The following is a 21,213-nucleotide window of genomic DNA, read 5'->3' as shown; positions in this document are numbered from 1 at the left end:
ATCCATTTCTCTACAAATGACCTAATTTCATTCCTTTCTATGGCTGAATAATATTCCATTGTAAATATGTACCACATCTTTATCCATTCGTCTGTCGATGGACACTTAGGTTGCTTCCATGACCTGGCTATTGTAAATAGCACTGCAATGAACATTGGGGTGCATGTGTCTTTTTGAATTACGGTTTTCTCTGGGTATATGCCCAGTAGTGGGATTGCTGGGTCATATGGTAATTCTGTTTTTAGTTTTTTAAGGAACCTCCATACTATTCTCCATAGTGGCTGTACCAATTTACATCCCCACCTAAAGTGCAAGAGGGTTCCCTTTTCTCCACACCCTCTCCAGCATTTGTTGTTTGATTTTCTGATGATGCCCATTCTAACTGGTGTGAGGTGATACCTCATTGTAGTTTTGATTTGCATTTCTCTAATAATTAGTGATGTTGAGTAGCTTTTCATGTGCCTCTTGGCCATCTGTATGTCTTCTCTGTAGAAATGTCTATTTAGGTCTTCTGACCATTTTTTGATTGGGTTGTTTGTTTTTTTGATATTGAACTACATGAGCTGTTTATATATTTTGGAGATTAATCCTTTGTCCGTTGATTCATTTGCAAATATTTTCTCCCATTCTGAGGGTTGTCTTTTCGTCTTGTTTATGGTTTCCTTTGCTGTGCAAAAGCTTTTAAGTTTCACTAGGTCCCATTGGTTTATTTTTGTTTTTATTTCCATTACTCTAGGAGGTGGGTCAAAAAAGATCTTGCTGTGATTTATGTCAAAGAGTATTCTCCCTATGTTTTCCTCTGAGAGTTTTATAGTGTCCAGGCTTGCATTTAGGTCTTTAATCCATTTTGAGTTTATTTTTGTGTATGGTGTTAGGGAGTATTCTAATTTCATTCTTTCATATGTAGCTGTCCAGTTTTCCCAGCACCACTTACTGAAGAGACTGTCTTTGCTCCACTGTATATCCTTGCCTCTTTTGTCATAGATTAGTTGACCATAGGTGCGTGGGTTTATCTCTGGGCTTTCTATCCCGTTTCATTGATCTGTATTTCTGTTTTTGTGCCAGTATCATATTGTCTTGATTACTGTAGCTTTGTAGTATAGTCTGAAGTCAGGGAGTCTGATTCCTCCAGCTCCATTTTTTTTCCCTCAAGATTGTTTTGTCTATTCGGTGTCTTTCGTGTACCCATACAGATTTTAAGATTTTTTGTTCTAGTTCTCTAAAAAATGCCATTGGTAATTTGATAGGGATTGCATTGAATCTGTATATTGCTTTGGGTCCTATAGTCATTTTCACAATATTGATTCTTCCCATCCAAGAATATCGTATATCTATCCATCTGTTTGTGTCATCTTTGATTTCTTTCATCAGTGTCTTATAGTTTTCTGAGTACAGGTCTTTTACCTCCTTAGGTAGGTTTATTCCTAGGTATTTTATTCTTTTTCTTGCAATGGTGAATGGGATTTTTTCCTTAATTTCTCTTTCTGATCTTTCATTGTTAGTGTATAGGAATGCAAGAGATTTCTGTGCATTAATTTTGTATCCTGAAACTTTAGCAAAATCTTTGATTAGCTCTAGTAGTTTTCTGGTGGCATCTTTAGGATTCTCTATGTATAGTATCATGTCATCTGCAAATGGTGACAGTTTTACTTCTTCTTTTCCAATTTGTATTCCTTTTATTTCTTTTTCTTCTCTGAATGCCATGGCTAGGACTTCCAAGACTATGTTGAATAAGAGTGGTGAGAGTGGACATCCTTGTCTTGTTCCTGATCTTAGATAAAATGCTTTCAGTTTTTTACCATTAAGAATGATGTTTGCTGTGGGTTTGTTGTATATGGCCTTTATTATATTAAGGTAGATTCCCTCTATGCCCACTTTCTGAAGAGTTTTTATCATAAATGGGTGTTGAATTTTGTCAAAAGCTTTTTCTGCATCTATTGAGATGATCATATGGTTTTTATTCTTCAATCTGTTAATATGGTGTATCACATTGATGGATTTGCATATAATGAAGAATCCTTGCATCCCTGGGATAAATCCCACTTGATCATGGTGTATGATCCTTTTAATGTGATGTTGGATTTTGTTTGCTAGTATTTTGTTGAGGATTTTTGCATGTGTATTCATCAGTAATATTGGTCTGTAATTTTCTCTTTTTGTAGTATCTTTGTCTGGTTTTGATATCAGGGTGGTGGTGGCCTCGTAGAATGAGTTTGGGAGTGTTCCTTCCTCTGCAACTTTTTGGAAGAGTTTGAGAAGGATGGCTGTCAGCTCTTCTCTAAATGTTTGATAGAATTCACCTGTGCAGCCGTCTGGTCCTGGACTTTTGTTTGTTGGGAGATATTTAATCACAGTTTCAATTTCATTACTTGTGATTTGTCTGTTCATGTTTTCTATTTCTTCCTGGTTCAGTCTTGGAAGGTTATAACTTTCTAAGAATTTGCCCATTTCTTCCAGGTTGTTCATTTTATTGGCATAGAGTTGCTTGTAGTAGTCTCTTATGATGCTTTGTATTTCTGCGGTGTCCGTTGTAACTTCTCCTTTTTCATTTCCAATTTTATTGATTTGAGTCCTCTCCCTGTTTGTCTTGATGAGTCTGGCTAAAGGCTTATCAATTTTGTTTATCTTCTCAAAGAACCAGCTTTTGGTTTTATTGATCTTTGCTATTGTTTTCTTGTTTCTATTTCATTTTTTTCTGCTCTGATCTTTATGATTTCTTTCCTTCTACTAAGTTTGGGTTTTGTTTGTTCTTCTTTCTCTAATTACTTTAGGTGTAAAGTTAGGTTGTTTATATGAGATTTTTCTCATTTCTTGAGGTAGGATTGTATTGCTATATACTTCCCTCTTAGAACTGCTTTTGCTGCATCCCATAGGTTTTGGATTGTCGTGTTTTCATTGTCATTTGTCTCTACGTATTTTTTGATTTCCTCTTTGATTTCTTCAGTGACTACTTGGTTATTTAGTAGCATATTGTTTAACCTCCATGTGTTTGTGTTTTTTACATTTTTTTCCCTGTAATTTATTTCTAATCTCATAGCAATGTGGTCAGAAAAGTTGCTTGATATGATTTCAATTTTCTTAAATGTACTGAGGCTTGATTTGTGACCCAAGATGTGATCTACCCTGGAGAATGTTCCGTATGCACTTGAAAAGAAAGTGTAATCTGCTGTTTTCGGATGGAATGTCCTATAAATATCAATTAAATCTATCTGGTCTATTGTGTCATTTAAAGCTTGTGTTTCCTTATTAATTTTCTGTCTGGATGATCTCTCTATTGGTGTAAGTGAGGTGTTAACGTCCCCCACTATTATTGTGTTACTGTCGATTTCCTCTTTTGTAGCTGTTAGCATTCGCCTTATGTATTGAGGTGCTCCTATGTTGGGTGCATATATATTTATAATTGTTATATGTTTTTCTTGGATTGATCCCTTGATCATTATGTATTGTCCTTCCTTGTCCCTTGTAACATTCTTTACTTTAAAGTCTATTTTATCTGAAATGAGTATTGCTACTCCAGCTTTCTTTTGATTTCCATTCGCATGGAATATCTTTTTCCATCCCCTCACTTTCAGTCTGTATGTGTCCCTAGGTCTGAAGTGGGTCTCTTGTAGACAGCATATATATGGGTCTTGTTTTTGTATCCATTCAGCAAGCCTGTGTCTTTTGGTTGGAGCATTTAATCCATTCACATTTAAGGTAATTATCAATATGTATGTTCCTATTACCATTTCCTTAATTGTTTTGGGTCTGTTTTTGTAGGTCATTTTCTTTTCTTGTGTTTCCCACTTAGAGACGTTCCTTTAGCATTTGTTGTAGAGCTGGTTTGGTGGTGATGAATTCTCGTAGCTTTTGCTTGTCTGTAAAACTTTTGATTTCTCCATCGAATCTGAGTAAGATCCTTGCCGGATAGAGTAATCTTGGTTGTAGGTTCTTCCCGTTCATCACTTTAAATATATCATGCCCCTCCCTTCTGGCTTGTAGTGTTTCTGCTGAGAAATCAGCTGTTCACCTTATGGGAGTTCCCTTGTATGTTATTTGTCATTTTTCCCTTGTTGCTTTTAATAATTTTTCTTTGTCTTTAATTTTTGTCAGTTTGATTACTATGTGTCTTGGCATGTTTCTCCTTGGGTTTATCCTGCCTGGGACTCTCTGTGCTTCCTGGACTTGGGTGGCTATTTCCTTTCCCATGTTAGGGAAGTTTTCAACTATGAACTCTTCAGATATTTTCTTGGGTCCTTTCTCTCTCTCTTCTCCTTCTGGGACCCCTATAATGCGAATGTTCGTGCATGTAATGTTGTCCCAGAGGTCTCTTAGGCTCTCTTCATTTCTTTTCATTCCTTTTTCTTTATTCTGTTCCACAGCTGTGAATTCCACCATTCTGTCTTCCAGCTCACTTATCTGTTCTTCTGCCTCAGTTATTCTGCTATTGCTTCCCTCTAGTGTATTTTTCATTTCAGTTATTGTATTGTTCATCTCTGTTTGTTTGTTCTTTAATTCTTCTAGGTCTTTATTAAACATTTCTTGCATCTTCTCGATCTTTGCCTCCATTCTTTTTCCAAGGTCCTGGATCATCTTCACTATCATTATTCTCAATTCTTTTTCTGGAAGGTTGCCTATCTCCACTTCATTTAGTTGTTTTTCTGGGGTTTTATCTTGTTCCTTCATCTGATACATAGTCCTCTGCCTTTCATTTTATCTATCTTTCTGTGAATGTGGTTTTCATTCCACAGGCTGCAGGATTGTAGTTCTTCTTGCTTCTGCTGTCTGCCCTCTGACAAGTGTGTCTATTTCTTGATTCACTTTATTCTGTAACGTATATATCCCCTTATTACCATGGTTGAAGTTCATTTGCAAACAAGAAAAAATAGCAATGGGAGAATTCGAGCAGACAGCCAATATATGAGAAAAGGAATTATAATCAAGTTTTCAATATGAGTTTCCTCTTGTGAAAAATATATTATCTACTGGTTTGCCCAAACGTCAATGTGTCATGGGACAGAAAAGAACATTGAACTGAGTCAAGAGGCATGGATTTCAGCACCACTTTCTTCGCACTTGTGATATGTGAGCTTGGGCACATCACCTGGTCCTCTGTGCCTTGGTTTTCTTATTTGTGAATTTGGAGTGTCACCATCTGCCTCTTGTCATCCACAGGGATGATGCAAGGGGCAAATAGCATAATGCATGTCATTGCTCTTTGCAAGATTAAAAGCCACTGAGTGCTCAACAAAACATGCCTCTCAGTCCATGACAAGCACTGCATTCTACAGTGAAAGGGCCAGGAAAGTGACAGAAGGAACTAACCACCCCACTGGTGTCAGCCTCTCTCACTATGCCATCCTAAGTTTTGTCTCCAGGAAACATCTGCATTTGCAATCTTAGAATTAAAATTTTAATTAAACCTAAAATAATTGCATAGTATTTTCCAGATATACTGCTTTCTGTAGTGGATATTACAAAATGAATTATGTGATCCCTGGATGATGATTTTATCAGCCCCTTTATTTTAAAGAAACTATGAGATGAGGACTCAATCGGGATTTAGGATCTATTTCTTACCACTTCTTATCAGCTGTGTGATTTTAGATGAGTTGTCTGACGTCCTTGAACCTCCAGTTTCTCATCTAGAAAAAAGGAGTAAATAATAACTGTCCCACAAAGGTTTGTTTGTTTGTTTGTTTCCCCATAGAGAAAATGAGATAAGTAGATAACTAACTTTACAAACCTAGAGCAACATACAAATTACTCTATGGTGAGGCTGGTTTTTATTATCCAAGGTCACAGAGCTCATTAAAGATATCCTGGGAAAGTCAGCCACCACAGACCCTGCTTTTCCTCCATGACCCCTGTAACCTTGAGCAACCTGGGGAAGAGGTAATTGAACAGAAACTACTACTTCGGAAGAAACAGAATCAAAATATCGAAACTATTGACTCAATATTGACTCACCCTTAAGGCAGTAAACAGTGCTTTTTCTCTGACCTTTCCACATCCTGGGGCAGTCAATAACCTGGCCGCTAGATGCAGCGCCTGCCACTGATTCTGATTTGGGTGTACTTTAACCTTGAACTGAGCTCCAAGTAACCAAGGCAACAGGAAGTCAGCTTCTGCGTCAAAGGAGGTGGAATCCATAAATCAAGTCTCTAATGAAAACACGGTGTGCAGGTAGAGGTTCAAGAGGATAAGCGGTCTATGAGAAATTACCTTTGAAAATGAGTGACTGTCCCTCGATAGGCTACTGCACAGTTTCAAAGAGTTTTTTAAAAAATTATCAATAGAGGTCTACAGGTTATAGTAGAATGTTTTCATATAGGTTTAACTTTTTTTTATTTCCTTTTGGCTTCTCTGTCTTAATTATGAACAGATGTTGGATCCACAAAGTTATTAGCATTGTTATTTCCTCCTTTAAAAATGTACTGGCCTCCAGATATGCAAGCCTCAATACAATTTGTCCTGTGTTGGGGTTTGGTGATCCTCTGAACACATCTACCAAGTGTGCTCTCCATACAGTCTGCTGTCCGAATTTGACATAGTGATCCTTTCCCAGATCAAAGCCATCCTTGCTTTTCCTCATGCCCCCGTGTAAACAGCAGTGCCACATCTCAGTGGTCCAGTCAGTACATTGCTGAATCTGGGTTTCTTTATGATTGATCTCCAGCCTCAAAAATCTTCCTCCTATGGAGAGAGCAGCCAGGCCCATTCTGGGAAGGAACTTGCCAAATATCCCACCACTCTACCATCACTGAGCATTTGTGAGAACTTGGTTCTGAACTGTTTCATGTTCCTCTGGTCCTTTGGGTACCTCTCCATGGAGCATCAGCTGCCACCTGGAATGAAGAGAAACAAAGGCTTCCAGTGGCCAGCCTGCCCAATGCTCTCTCCCAAGAAGTCACCCATTCCAGTCTCCTGAGACCTCTGCTCTCAGACAGAGTTTATGCATTACAAGTACTGTTATATTAGCCTTTGTTTAACGTTTATCTAATATTCTTGCCCACATATACTACTTCTGGGATTGTTTCCCTAATCCTTTCAAAACTGAAAAATGCCTGAGCAAACATCAGGATTTTTTTTTTCAATTTGTTTTCAAATTCATTGGACGGCAACTGGCAAACAGTACTATAATCTAGAAAATCCTAAATTATCTAGGGTTTTCAAGATAGCTAAAGAGTGACAATCTGAATTGTAGAGTGTTTTAAGTGTCATCTTATTACTTTTAACTTATTCTGTACCATAAACACTTGAGTAGCAAAGTACACCCGATAGAGGTGTGATCAGATCTGCTTTAAGGGAATGATGTGGATTGTGAACATTTGCATGAAAAGGAGTACAGCTAAAATGGCTTGAAATCACTGTGTTCCTGTGTGAGAGCTAAATATCTGCCTGCTAATCCTGTTTATGGTTCATTCCCTGCACATATAATAATATGAGCAAAGAACTCCCTGTCCCACCTGTGTCCACAGGTACAAAGAGGACAGACAGATCAGGGAGTTTTTCCAAAGGAGCTGTTATCCAATAGAACTCTGGCAGCTTAGAGTTCCGGAGGTGTGCTGTGCAAAGGACGCCTGCATCCATTTGACAGGAACAGGGCCAGGGTGGCGTGGAGTACCACGGTGGGGAATTCTTATCAGACTCAGGCCTGCTATCCCATTGCAGATTTGTTAGCAGCCCACTATTCTAGCACATCAGTCAGTCTACCCAGATGACCATACTCTGATAGACTTCTAGATTCTTTCCAAACTATGCTTATTTTGTTAATGGAAAAAGAGTTTAATATATGTTTGTGGTTTAAAAAATATTAACAATAAAGAAGGCTAAGGAGCAAAAGTAAAAACTCCCTCACTAATCTCCCCTGTGCTCTCCTTCCTCAGAATAACCATGGTTAACTATTTGGATGTATCTCCTTGCAGAAGATTCTGTTTGCATTTTACATATACTGCATGTGTATACCTTGTGTATTCCTGGCACACCTGAATATTTTACAAGCGGGCATCATCCGGGGATCATGTACGTGTTTGCTGCACCTCCTGATTTCTTGATGGTTGTGCCTTGCAGTCTCTCTGTCATAGAATTTGATGTTTGTCCACTCCCATAGTCAAACGCTATGAAATACGAAATCAAAAAAGAAAAATTTATTTTTATTTACAGCACCTCAAGTGGAGGTTTCAGAGATCGGGATGGAGAGTAGGAGGAAGGTAGTAGACGGTAAATGAAAGTTGTTGCATTTCTTCCTTAGGTGGTTACAGGTGCCTTTTCCAGGTGTGATATAGGCCCTCTGTGTCCTCAGTGTGAAGCATGCTGTTGGTAGACCAGGTCATGGGCAGAAGTTGGAAGATGGTAAGGTAGACCAAGATGATCCCTGAGTTTAGCATCTGGCTGCTTGAAAACTTTGAGCTCTGACATTAAGAGCTGTATGAGTTTAGTAAGTTTAGTAAGTTATCTCTTAACATTTCAGAAATATGTTGTCCTCATCTATAAAAGTAAGAAAAGAGTAACCTCCACACTACATGCTTCACAGGGCTGCCATTAGGCCAAAGTGAGCAGATCTCAGTGGAGGTGAGCTGTGTCACTCAAGTTGGTTGAGATGCGAAAAAAGGGCAGGAACTACCGTGATATGGCCTGTTTCATGTTGTTGCTACCAGTGGCATGTAGCCTACAAATAAAGAAATTCTGAGTAGATGACCCTTTGACATGGATTCAGACACCTCCAGCTTCTGAACTTATGTTTGGATGAGTGGGAGAGTGACTTGTTTTGCAGCTAGGGATGTACAAGGTGTCCAGAAATCCTTGGTCATGTCAGGGAAGAGAACTGAGCCTTTGTTGACTGGTTTCCGTTTGGCCTGAGGAGCAGGTTATAATAGTGATAGCAGTATAATAGGAATAATCATAACAGGAAACAATTATATAGCATGAACTATGTGCCAGACACTGTTCTAGGCCCTTTATTTTGATTGATCATGGATGCCCCCAACCACCCCTATGAGGTAATGCAGTTCCATCCCATCTGCACAGTTAAGGAAGCTTGAAGCTTGGAGAGGTTAAGTAACTTGCTCATGATCACACAGCTGAAAAGTAAGAGGGCCGGGATTTGAGCCCAGCAAACAAGGCTCCAGAACAGTTCTTATAATGTGTTATGTAGTAAATTTCCAGGCCCTTTCAGAGGCACCTCATAAGAGTCTACCCAGGCTTTTCAGCATCAAAAAGTTGTGACTATTATGACCAGACACTCAAAGGCCCCCAAGTTCAGCTCTTACTTGGCCCAGTCACTGTTGTGACACACCAGTCCCCACAGGGCATCTCCTGCCTCCAGAAGGCCGGCCTCTTGTCTGAATCATCTTCATTCCTCACCCATGATTTAGCAGACACTCTTCTCAGCACTGGGAATGCCTTTCCTTCGACCTTGCTGCTCTAGCATGAGCTCTGGGAAGCCTTTCCTTACTTCTTCCCACACAAATCCCTGCCTCCTGAGAACTCCCCAGGCACTTGGAATGAATAACACACAGGCCTGCCCATACTTGTTGCCCAGATTTTCCTTTTCATTTAGTCTTGTCTTCCTAGCTGGATGAGATGAGAAGCCTCACTAAGGTGGGGTCAACTTCTCCCCTCCATGCTCTGCACACCAAAACCTCTGTAAAGACAGGCTTCTTGATCCATGGAAGGTAAAGCGTGCATGATGGCTTACACTGCTTCATTAGGCCTGTGCCCCGACCCCCACTTTCAGGCAGGCCACCTGGAATGTTGTCACCACTAACCTCAGCCACAAAACCAAAACCAGTCATGCTGCTAATTTGTTTTGTTTTGTTTCCTTTAAACATTCTAAAATGTCATTCTTGCACCAGAAGGAGGTCAGATCATTTGATGATTTCTTCAGGTCACTTTCAGATTTTATGTTGTCTGTCTTCCTATTTCTTTAAAGTAACTGCAGGCTTTGGGGTTATTTTCTTTAGGGATACCAAGTCCCCACTTAAAAGTGGACCAAACAGCAGCACATAGTAAGAATGAGGGCTCAGCGTCCACCATGATGACCAGGAAGAAGCCAGCTGCAGTGGACAGTGTTGCAATCCCACCAGCCCCAGTGTTATCTCTCCTTGCTGCATCTGCAGCAACATCAGATGCAGGTGAGCACTTCAGATGCTTTGGGTTCACCCCAGGGAAGGTGGGCATGGAGAAGGCCCTCTGGGAATGTGCTGCTGCTAAGTACAGGTAAGAGTTCTGTCTTCAGCCAACCTCCTGCGGACACTGAGCATGTGAGCTGTTTCAGCATTGGAGTTTTCAAGTGGGAGAAGGTCTAAGAAAGGAAGGAGATCATCTCAGAACCTGGAGGCAAAGGTCAGTGAGTAGTAGTAACAGTATTAATCACTCTTTATCAAGCCTTAGTAACTACTAGTCTCTGCATATAGGACCTTATATATCTCATGTAACTCATAAAATAACTCTGTGAAATAAATATACATGTGTCTTCATTCCAGAAGAGGAAGCTAATGGGAAGGAAACTTGCCCCAGGAACCTGTGGACACTCAGAATTCCAACTCAGATCCAAGACCCATGCTCTCAACCACTGCATTTCACTACCTCCTATGCTCACCATGGTTGGGAGATGGTAATCAGAGTTTCCCTGAGGACTTGATTCATTCTAGCTCATGATGTCATGAATTCCTCAATAGTCACCAGACTCCTCACTGGCAGTTTATAAAGTACAAGCGCCTTACTCAGACATCCCATATGCTCTGCCTTCCGCTACTCCCCACATCACCTCCCAGCAGTCCTGTGCACCAACCCCAGTTTGCCGCGCTCATCCCTACTGCCAGGAAGGAAGGCCTTGACTTGGCTTAACACCTTTCTTTAGGACAGCCTTACTCGGTTCTATTCACATCTCACAGATCTTCAAGGCCCAGGGAGTCACACCTCCTCTGAATGCCTGTAGCATCCAGTGTCTCTGCCATGCATTTACCACCCACTTGTAGACTACACGAGAAATGCTTCTATTTAACTTCTTCTCTCTCATGACAGAATTGTATGTACTTCAGAGATAGAATCCATGATTTAGATTCTTGCTATCTTCATGGCACACAGAGTGATGGCACATTCCATAAAATGTGTTGAATTGATGCACTGGTAAATGTTAAGCATATTGCAGTATTTACAAATGCCTATTATGATTAGAAGCCCAAGAAGACACTCATTATTGATATTCGCCTAAACTCATCTTCTAATTCAGCAGTTTGCTTTAAGCAGAGAACTCAGCTACATACCTACCTCCTTCATGGAGACCATTGGTAATTAGAAAATGAGCCCAACTGAAATAACAGAAAGAAATATTTGGAATGACACTTCCCAAATTGAGTTTCACAAAATATTGGTAGGTGTTTTGTGATAAATGTTTTCATAGTTAGGTGAGTGTGAGGAATGCTACACTGCATCTGCTTCCTTTCTGCAGGGTTTTTCTGAGCTTTTAATTGACCAATGTGCATTGTGAGGTTCCAGGAGGGTGAGACACAGAATTTCATGGCCTTACCTGACCACAAAACTCATTTTTCTGGGAATAGCTCTTAACATCTCTTGGAAATGGTATTCTTCCCAGGCACTTGGGAAATCTTGCTCTGAAGAAACGGGATCATCTCTCAAATATGATCAAGAATATTAACATCTTTCACATGTTAGGTGTGAAATGAAAAGTTTTTTTATGGAAATGCCAGGTAAACGATGCCAGCAATGAGAACAAGGAGAGGTCCTAGGAGGAGAGTCACAGAGGAAAGGGGAAGAAGCTTCCCCTGAGACTTGCAGCACCTTTATGGGAGGGCACCTGTGGAGGGAGTCCGAGAAGTGGGCACTGCTGCCATGCCTGGAACTCTGGGAATTCATCACTTGTCTGGAGGAAAAGATTTGGGCCAAGGTCTGCATACCCACCCAGATAACTGCTTACTCAACCCTGTCGGTTAAGCTCTGGAGGCCTCCCTTGACCTCCCTTTATGGATTTAAAAATTAGCCTGCATGTTTCCGCCTTTGCTTGCCAAGCACAGGTATTTCCCAGAGGCAAAAGGCAGGTGATCCCCTATTTTCCTTCCCTGAACTTTTTCCATGCTGTGTGAGAGAACACATTCTTGGGATCCCAAGCTTCTACGGGCTTGCCTCCTCTATTTGCGTTCAATAATTTACAAATATGCCAAATGGGCGTAGAAACAGGTGGGTATTAAACTTTTAAACCTGCCTCTCTGGTAATCAGAGCTGAGCCAAAGCTCTCCTGTTTCAGGATGTAGGAATGGGCTGTTTATTTTTGGCAATGCTCAAATGAGACCCTCATGAGAGTTTCACAGATTTGGTCCATTTCCGGATCTTAGGCTGCTGAGCAGAACTTTTGTGGGAAAACAGGCTAAAGATCTACTCCAGGTGCTGAAGGCCAGACCTTCCTGAGATTCCACTCCCCACAGACAAACGTCTTCCCACAAACCTAAGAGAGTTAGGGTCGCACAGCCTGGGCTCATGCCCAATACCCCGTTTCACACGTGAAGAAATTGATGCTTCTGAGATTCAGAGATTTGCCTGAGGTCATGCAGTTGGATTGGAACCCAAATTTCTTGATTTACTGCCTGATTTCCAGTGGAATCTCATTTCTATCATAGGCCCAACAGTAGCAAAGGCAGATTTCTTTCTCCCTAATTACGGACTCCTACTTCTTTTAGAGAACAGTGAGTGAAACTCATAATGTGATGCTTTAAGCAGAGTCAGGCATACAGAAGGTAGTTAATAAATAGGTTCTGGGTTTGATTTCATTCAATTGGGTGCTTGTACATTAATCATACATATTTCTGATGAGACAACTCACTTAATTGTTGTTTTCTTTAGAGTCCCATCTTTCACTATAAGTAAGGTAATTTAGAATTACTTCTGGCCATATAAAGAAATCAACATTTTTCAATAGGTCGTCATTTCTACAGAGTGGTTTTGAAGACCCAGACAAGTGCAGAGAAGATAAAGGAAAGAAGAGTAAAATTAAGTGGCTTATAAAGCAAAATTAATTTAAGAAATCTTTTATTGAGTTTTTTTTTTTTTTTTTTTTTGGCCACGCCTCACAACATACGGGATCTTAGTTCCCCGACCAGGGATCTAACCTGTGCCCTCGACAGTGGAAGTGCAGAGTCCTAACCACTGGACTGCCAGGGAATTCCCTATTGAGTTTTTTAAATACTAAAATAATTCAATTAATTTGAAATTACTTTTATTTTAAAATAATGTAAACTAAGGTATCTAGTACAGTTCCTGACACATAGTAGATGCTCAATAAATAATCACTAAGTGAAATGAATGATTACGAGGCAGTAGCTGTGTGTTTATTCCGTACCAAACAAGATGGGAGACGTCTGAGAAAAACATGCTTGATATTGGAACTGCTTAACAAGCAAATGGAAAAATCTTTGACAGACATGTGATAAGCTGTTGGTAAATACTTGCCAAATAATTGATCAGTCTATATCCTAATGGTATTTTTTCAAACAGGTAATCTTTGGTAAAAGAAAAAAAGAAAGGAAGGTTTCCCACCTTATTTTATAAACATTATAATGTGGAAGAAATGAATGTGGGTCAAAGGCTTAAAAATATGTTTTTTCTAGCTCGTGCGTGTGTGTGTATGTATATTTTTGTTTATTTAAGGCAATTTTTTAGCTTCTCCGAGTCTGAGAGTCATGCTGATTATGAAGTTATTGATTTGGAGGAAGACACAGAAGAGGAGCTGCAGGAGAGGGTGGCCAGACTGAGAACATGTCAGTCTGTGAGCTACTGGGAGGGAGGGAAGGCAGTGGCTGCCACTGGTGCTCAAGCAGTTCAGCCTTCGTGATCAAACTGCTCAATAGCCATTGATCAGCTGCAGTCCCCTGGCACAACAAAGGAGGTCTGGTTCAAGGGAGCACTGCATCATTATTGTGAGTAATTAGGGCTAACGCAGTGAAAGCTTCAATAAAGTTTGTTCAAAATGATGCATAATTTGAAATAACTTCCATTGCACTGTCCCAATAATGACTGAATAACCACACCAGATAATCTGTACCTGAATAAGTCAGCCTTATTTTTCTGATCTTCTACACATTGAAGTAACTTCTCAGGGAGGTTATGCGATATGTAGAGAGTGCATGATTTTACTACTGAAACATGCCCCCCCCCACACACTTTGTATTGATATTTAAGATGAGACTATATTGTTAAGTGAATTACAAATTTTGTAGGAACTTCATAAAACACCAAGAAAAAAAAAATTTCTTTGGTTCTGCAAAGACTCTGAAAAGTCTAGAGTAGTAGTAATGGAAAAGCAAGCAAACAGGAAAGCATTTCTTTCTTGTTTTCTCTCTCTCTCTCTCTCTCTCTCACACACACACACACACACACACACACACACACACACTGATAGTCTCTCATCTTAAATCCAAGTAGGAAAAAAGATATGTCTCAGGGTTGCTATCACCAAATCTCACCTGCTCAAGGTGTAGCCCTGTTAGAGATGACAAGGGCAGCGGAGGAAGCACAGCTCTTACTTTATAGTTTGTATCTGTTTCGTATCAAGGCTAATATATTATTCTCTCAAACTGTGTCATCTGCCCTGTTTAAAACTATCAGAGTAAGTGAAAATATTTAAATTTCACAAGTCAGACACTTTGCTTCTAAAAGCAAAGACATATTAGGTAAACCATTTCGTTATGAAACCAAACTATCAGCCCGATCAGAACTGGCTGATACCTGTAATCAAGATGCCAAACTTTAAGCTTAAAAAATTACCTTTACAAATTAAAGAGTGAATTCTTAATTCTAATGGAATCAGAATGAAATCCAGCATTCTAGTAGCTGGAGCAAAAATGATCATGAAAATTGCTTCTAACTCCCAAATTCTAGGATGCCTGACTTTTCTGTTAACCAGCTGCCATTTATGGAGAGGGACCCAAAAAGATGAAATGATATCCAGGTACAAATGCAAAAAGCAGTGAACAGGAATTTCAGAATTGTAAAGTAATTTATTTATTTATTTTTTGTCCTGTGTGGTATCATGATCTGAAGTTCCTAACCAAAATAATGGGTAGATTCAGCCAAAAGTCTTGTCTTTCCAAAAGAACCAAAATAGAGCAAATGAATGTGCAAGTTAATAGGATTTGAAACATCCAAGAGCCATAAGTTTACAAACCAAAGAAGTCATCAAGTTGTAAAATAAATTTCTCTAAGTCCAGATTTATCACTTAAAATATACAATAGAAAAAGTTCAAAAAGATCTAGAGAAAATGAAGCTTTATTTTAAACACAAATCATTCAAATTGTCTGAAAAATGCTACCTACCGGGCCACCTTGAAGCAGCACAGAATCACTCTGTTTGCCTATCGAGCTCTACTGAACATGAGGTTCTTGATGAGCCCTCTCGCTTTAGCTCTGGGCCATGAAGAGACCCAGCAGGGTTGCAAACTTCCGTGCTTCCCTGAAGACCCCATCACACCAAAGGCCTTCTGAAAAACTTCCAATTTTTTTGCCCGAAAAGGAGAAAATAAGCTCTTTTCTGATTTAAACTGGACATCCTGGAAAAGCTGAGCTGTTCCGTGGCTAAGGCTGCAGACATCCCCAAGAAGCACCAAATTCTCCAGAATCTGGGCCCATCTCCTTGGAAATGTCAGCCAGCACCAAACTCCTTTGGAATCCCCACTGTCAGAGTGTAATTTGCAAAAAACTAAAAACTCATGTCAAGGATTCATTCAACTCTTTAATGAGGAAACCAACATGGTGATATAGCTGGTCCAAAAAGAATTAGAACTAGAAGAAAAGGGCATTACAGGAATGTAGGCGTTAGAGAAAGAATGCCAAGCAAGATTGTTCAGTTAATGTCCTAATGGACAATAAAACTATAACCTCTGGGCTTATCTTTTCTACTGGAAAGAAATCATTTGCATATTTTCTGGGCAAAAACCTACAAGTTAATATATTACCTGGCAGAATCTGGGGCTTAATTAGTAGTGGATAGTGAATCCCCTGTAAGATGACACTAAGACTCCACAAGGACATGCACCCTTCCATTTGTCTTGTTTCTAAGTTTTGGCTCATTTTTCTTGACACCACTTGTGGGCCGTGTGGTGCTCTAGTTGAACACATGTGTTCTTGCTTCCAATCACCTGCATTGGAAGTTCAATACTGCACTAAAGCAGCTGGGTGTTCAGTCCTCAGTGTTCACACCTATGAAATGGAGAAAAGCATGCCACCCAGTGTAGAGGATTGTGGTGAGGAATAAATGAGGTAATCCTTGTGAAAAATCTTAGCAGAGTGACTGACACATAGGAAGAGTTCAGCAAATTTGTGCTATTGTTGCTGCTACTATTGTTGTTGTTATTGTTATTGCTATTACCTATTTTCCACCCTGGAATGTTCCTGTCTCCTTCACCCACTCCTCAAGCTATTTGGATATCTAATTCATGATTACTCTTCATGACTCAGCTTAGGTGCCTTCAACTCTAGGAAGGCTTCCCTTACACCCACTTTGAGAATTACCCCACGGCCAAGTTAGACACCACATCTTCTGTGCTCCTCTCCCTACAAGCTGGTTGATCACTGGTCCCTACATTTAATGTAGTGTCCGTGTCTCATGCTGCACTGTCCACTCCCCTATTGTCAGGTCTTATTTGACTTTGAAACCCCAGTACCTAGCACTGAGGTGGGCAAACAACAGCTAATCATTAAGTATTAATCAAAATGCACTGAACAACAACTGTTTCCTGCACAAAACCATCTGGTGCATGAAAACATATACTCTAGCATGATATTTATTAGAGCTGAGAGGCAATGATTTGCCTTTATTTTCCATGGCAGTCCCAGAAACAGCAAACCATCCTGAGACTGTTCAGCAGAGGGAGCAACCCAAAAGGGACCCCTGGGGCCTCCAGAATCTTCTGTTCAGTAATGGCAGACTAGCTCCTGGCTAATCCACCAGGATATCCTCCAGGGAAGATTATTTTCAAGTTAAGGAGTCAGCCTATGTGGCATGGTATGTGTAGTGCATAGGTATGTGTTTATTCAGAGAAGGAGGAATTTGTACACATAAATGTCTCCCTTCACTCAGAAGTTCTATGGGATTTTCAGGATGAGCTTCTCAATGGAAAGCTGGAGATTATACTGGCCTAGGTGTAATTTAATTATTTTATATAGGCTAGTCTTGCATTCTGTTCAGAGTATTGATTTCCTGAGGGCAGCAACCATTTCCTATTTAAGATTTGTCCCATTCAATGAGTATTGAGTATCCCATGAATTCTCAGAACCTTGGGTTCAATGGGATGAAAACAAGAGAAACAAAATCCAGGAACACTGTTATTAAGCAACATATAATCATATTTGGGTGTCAAGAACCTCGTGCAGTGCTCGGTGCATAGTAGATACTCAGCAAACATGCCTGGACTGGACTTAACTAATTTTTCTCTCTCTAGAGCTGAGATTTTAGGAAAGACAGAAGGTTTAATGACAGGTTAAAAAGTGCCATGTCTGTGAGAAGTTTAACTCAATTTATCTTCTCTGCATGCTTTGTACAGATTATACTCCCAACCACCTCTTGCCACAGTCAGACCTTCTTAAAAATAGAGTAATGATAATAATACATTTTATCTTCTTCCCAGTGATAGTATCATTCACACCTCCATTGAAACCCAGTAGGAGGTTTGGCTGTGAGGCATCACACTCAGGGGGAGTCAGGTACGATTATTGTAATGAGTCTCCATGCTCAGAAATGCAGGAAATAAAACCTCCCAAACATGAAGCAATCTCTGTTAAGATACTCCTTTTATATCAAATATTCAAACTCCTCTTTATAAATAGGAGAGAATGAAAGGACACTCTTCCAGGGCAGATTTTATGTGGACGAAAACAAAAGGGCACAATATTTTATGATCAGTTTTGAGATGAAAGTGGCATGCCCGCTTTATTCATTGGCTTTTTCCATTTCCAGAAGTCTAATTAGATTGTTGGTTTAATGGTGGTGAGATAATTTAGTGGCAACTGAAAGCAACTGTGTTAATGAGAAGAGGGGACAGTGCTTTGGGTTTCCTGTAATTAATGGAGAGTTTTTGAAAAACTTCTTGGTTCCAGTGAAGTTGGCATACTGAGCCCAGCTGTGGAGAAGGGGGACAAGGTCTTTCCTGCTTATTGCTGTGGAAATGCCCTCAGGCAACATGGAAGAACTGTGTAATGACTGTCATTAAGAATGATCTTTAGTGGTCCAGGCAGACTGTAAGTCAGTCTAAGAGACTGGAGAGAGAATTTAGAGAGAATAGACAGGTGTGACAAAGAGAAAGAGACACACAGAAAGACACAGAGAGAGGTATAACTCACCCGCAGCCCTCTCCACTCTACCTTTGAGGGTCACTGGAATAATCCCAGAGCACCTCCCAGGGGGCCTCCTTCTCCTGCTGCTTAAACTAGAATTGACTAGACAAGGCTGGATTAGAATAGACTAGAACGGATCTCTGCAAACCCCTTCACGTTGCAGCTGAGGAAATTGAGCTCAGAGAAGTGAACTGAATTACAAATATTACCTGCTAGGAATTAGGAAACCTGGACTCTTTCTGGCTACCACACAGATGTAAAGTGAAAACTGCATTTGGAATTCAAGGACCAGTGTTACTGCATAGCCTGCAGTACTTAATTCATTTCCTTAGGTGAGTCACAGTCTAAATTAGACTTCTGAGTCTCGGTTTCCTTACCAGTGAAATGGGAAAAATAATTTCTGCTTTTTAGGCAGTGGTGAGAAAGAAATGAAACAGCACCAATTCCATGTTCAAAGCAATATATCACTATTTTATGACCCCTCTCATGTTAAAAATGAAGTCATGCCATGCCAGGATTTAATCATGTTAAGTCATAATTTAGTCATGTTATGACTCAGGTCATAATACCCATTAACTATCTTTAGAAGTTTTATCCTCACTACCTCCCCCAGATACCCTTATCTCAGGGCACAGTCAAACCCCCCTTTACCTGTTAGGGCTTCATATTGAGCTCATCTTACTGGAACGTCTATAAGGCTTTGTTACAAATTGTCAGATATTTTTCAAGTACCTGCCACAATGATACATACACGTAAAGATTAGCTCTTTCCCTAGGAGAACTTTCACACTATTTGGGAAGGCCTGACTCTAAAACATGAGATGGCCAAGTAATATTTTTTTTTTTTAATTTTATTTATTTATTTATGACTGTGTTGGGTCTTCGTTTCTGTGCGAGGGCTTTCTCTAGTTGCGGCAAGTGGGGGCCACTCTTCATCGCGGTGCGCAGGCCTCTCACTATCGCGGCTTCTCTTGTTGCGGAGCACAGGCTCCAGACGCGCAGGCTCAGTAGTTGTGGCTCACGGGCCCAGTTGCTCCGCGGCATGTGGGATCTTCCCAGACCAGGGCTCGAACTCGTGTCCCCTGCATTGGCAGGCAGACTCTCAACCACTGCGCTACCAGGGAAGCCCTGGCCAAGTAATATTTTTAACTTAGATTGAATAACAATCTCAGATACTAACAGAGCTATCATTTAGCAACCAAGAAATCATTAGTTTCCAACTGAAGGGCACTAAGGGAGTTCAGAGGACACTGAGATGATCTGTGCATGGATATGTGTTTATTCAGAGAAGGAGGAACTTGTACACATAAATGTCTCCCTTCACTCAGAAGTTCTATGGGATTTTCAGGATGAGCTTCTCAATGGAAAACTGGAGATTATACTGGCTTAGGTGTAATTTAATTACACTAGGACACTGAGATGTGGGAGTTGGAGGACACTAAGATGATCTGGGAAGAGAAGAGTTGAGATGGCCTTCTAAGGATGCACCAAATTAAAAGCACAGAGATCTCTAAGACAGGAGTATATGTGGAAATAATGACAGATGAGGCTGGAAGAGAGGTTTGGAGTCAGAACCTAGAGTCCCTGAAATTCTAGAATGAGTCGTGGTGACCCTTCTGAAGGACAGTGATAGCAAAATAAAGCCATGGACCAATAGCTGTCTGCAGTTGTATTTTGATTGGCCTACACAGGTTTATACATTTTTTTAAATTAATTAATCTGCAGATTGTAAACATCAGAAGATTTACATAATAATCAAGAGTTCTGGTTTTTTGAAACTCATATTATCTGATAACTTTGGGCTTAGATTCCTACCTGGCAACAATGATTGATACAGAATAACATTTGCCCCCTTAGATGGGCCATATTCTCTTTAGTCTCCCATGCCCTCCCCTATTCCCCCCACCTTTCTTCCTAATCCTGGCCAACCTCACTCATTATATTGGCTGTCTGGCTCCCTATAGGGAACCCTTAAAAGCATTTGACCTGGAGAAAGCAGCAGGATCAAATCAATATGCAAGAAGGCCTAGTCTAGCAGTAGGGCAGGTGATCTGTAGTAATACCTTGTGTTATTTAACTATGAAATTTGGCGATTAGAAAAGGCCTTTGAAATTGTAAAACTGAGAGAAATTTGGTGTTAGAAAAGGCCTTTGAAATTGTAAAACTGAGAGAAATTTGGTGTTCTGATGCAGTCATTAGTAGAAAATTAACAGGAAAACCCAGGTTTTCTCACTTCTTGTCCAGCTCCTTGTCTTCTTTGCCTTCTTACGGAAATATGGTATGAACTCACTTTGAAATAGGGCAACCCTTGCTTGAATCTTTGAGTCCATGACTTCTAAGATGTGTCCTTTGGGTCAATTATTTAACCTCTGAGGTCTCAGTTTTCATCTCTGTACAACAGAGATAGTAATGTCTTTACGCGGTTGTGATCACAATTAAATGAGGAAATATGTGAAGTACTGCAGACTGCACCATAGATTCTCCAAAAGTGTTAGGTTCTCCCCCTTTCCCATAGTTTCATATGAGAGCAGAGATGATGTTGTCCACTTACCTTGTATGGTCTATGGTACAACACAAAGAGTACATGCTACAAAAACAATCATTGAGTAAATGAATGATCCAAGAACACGTACACCCCACCCCACCCCCAGCAAAGAATAAAAATTTTTCTCCCACTCCCCCACCCAAGCTCCTAAAATGTGACATCTGTTATTTTAATGTCCTTTGTAAATAACTCTGTTAGTTTGCTTTATGAGGTCTACTTTCGAAAGAGACACAAGGAGAGAACTTAGCTGCTTACCATCTCTCTCAAAGTTTCTCACCTGTTGAAGAATCCTCTTCCCTAGGAATTGTTCTGTTTCCTTGAAACCTCTTTAAACTAAGAGAGAC

General features: G+C 40.2%; 1 protein-coding gene across 3 annotated transcripts in view; it reads left to right on the top strand.

Moving 5' to 3' along the window:
* Positions 1-21,213, top strand: part of SETBP1 (SET binding protein 1) — a 407,558-nt gene that overhangs the window by 368,958 nt on the left and 17,387 nt on the right. For all 3 annotated transcript variants that reach the window (XM_082415831.1, XM_082415829.1, XM_082415830.1), the window contains one exon: positions 9,945-10,115. In XM_082415831.1, the coding sequence (XP_082271957.1) occupies positions 9,945-10,115 (171 nt within the window). The remainder of the gene's footprint in view (positions 1-9,944; positions 10,116-21,213) is intronic.

Source organism: Balaenoptera physalus (assembly GCF_965194825.1).
Source record: "Balaenoptera physalus genome assembly, chromosome: 12".
NCBI classification, from domain to species: Eukaryota; Metazoa; Chordata; class Mammalia; order Artiodactyla; family Balaenopteridae; genus Balaenoptera; species Balaenoptera physalus.
This window is presented reverse-complemented; position numbering and strand designations above follow the sequence as displayed.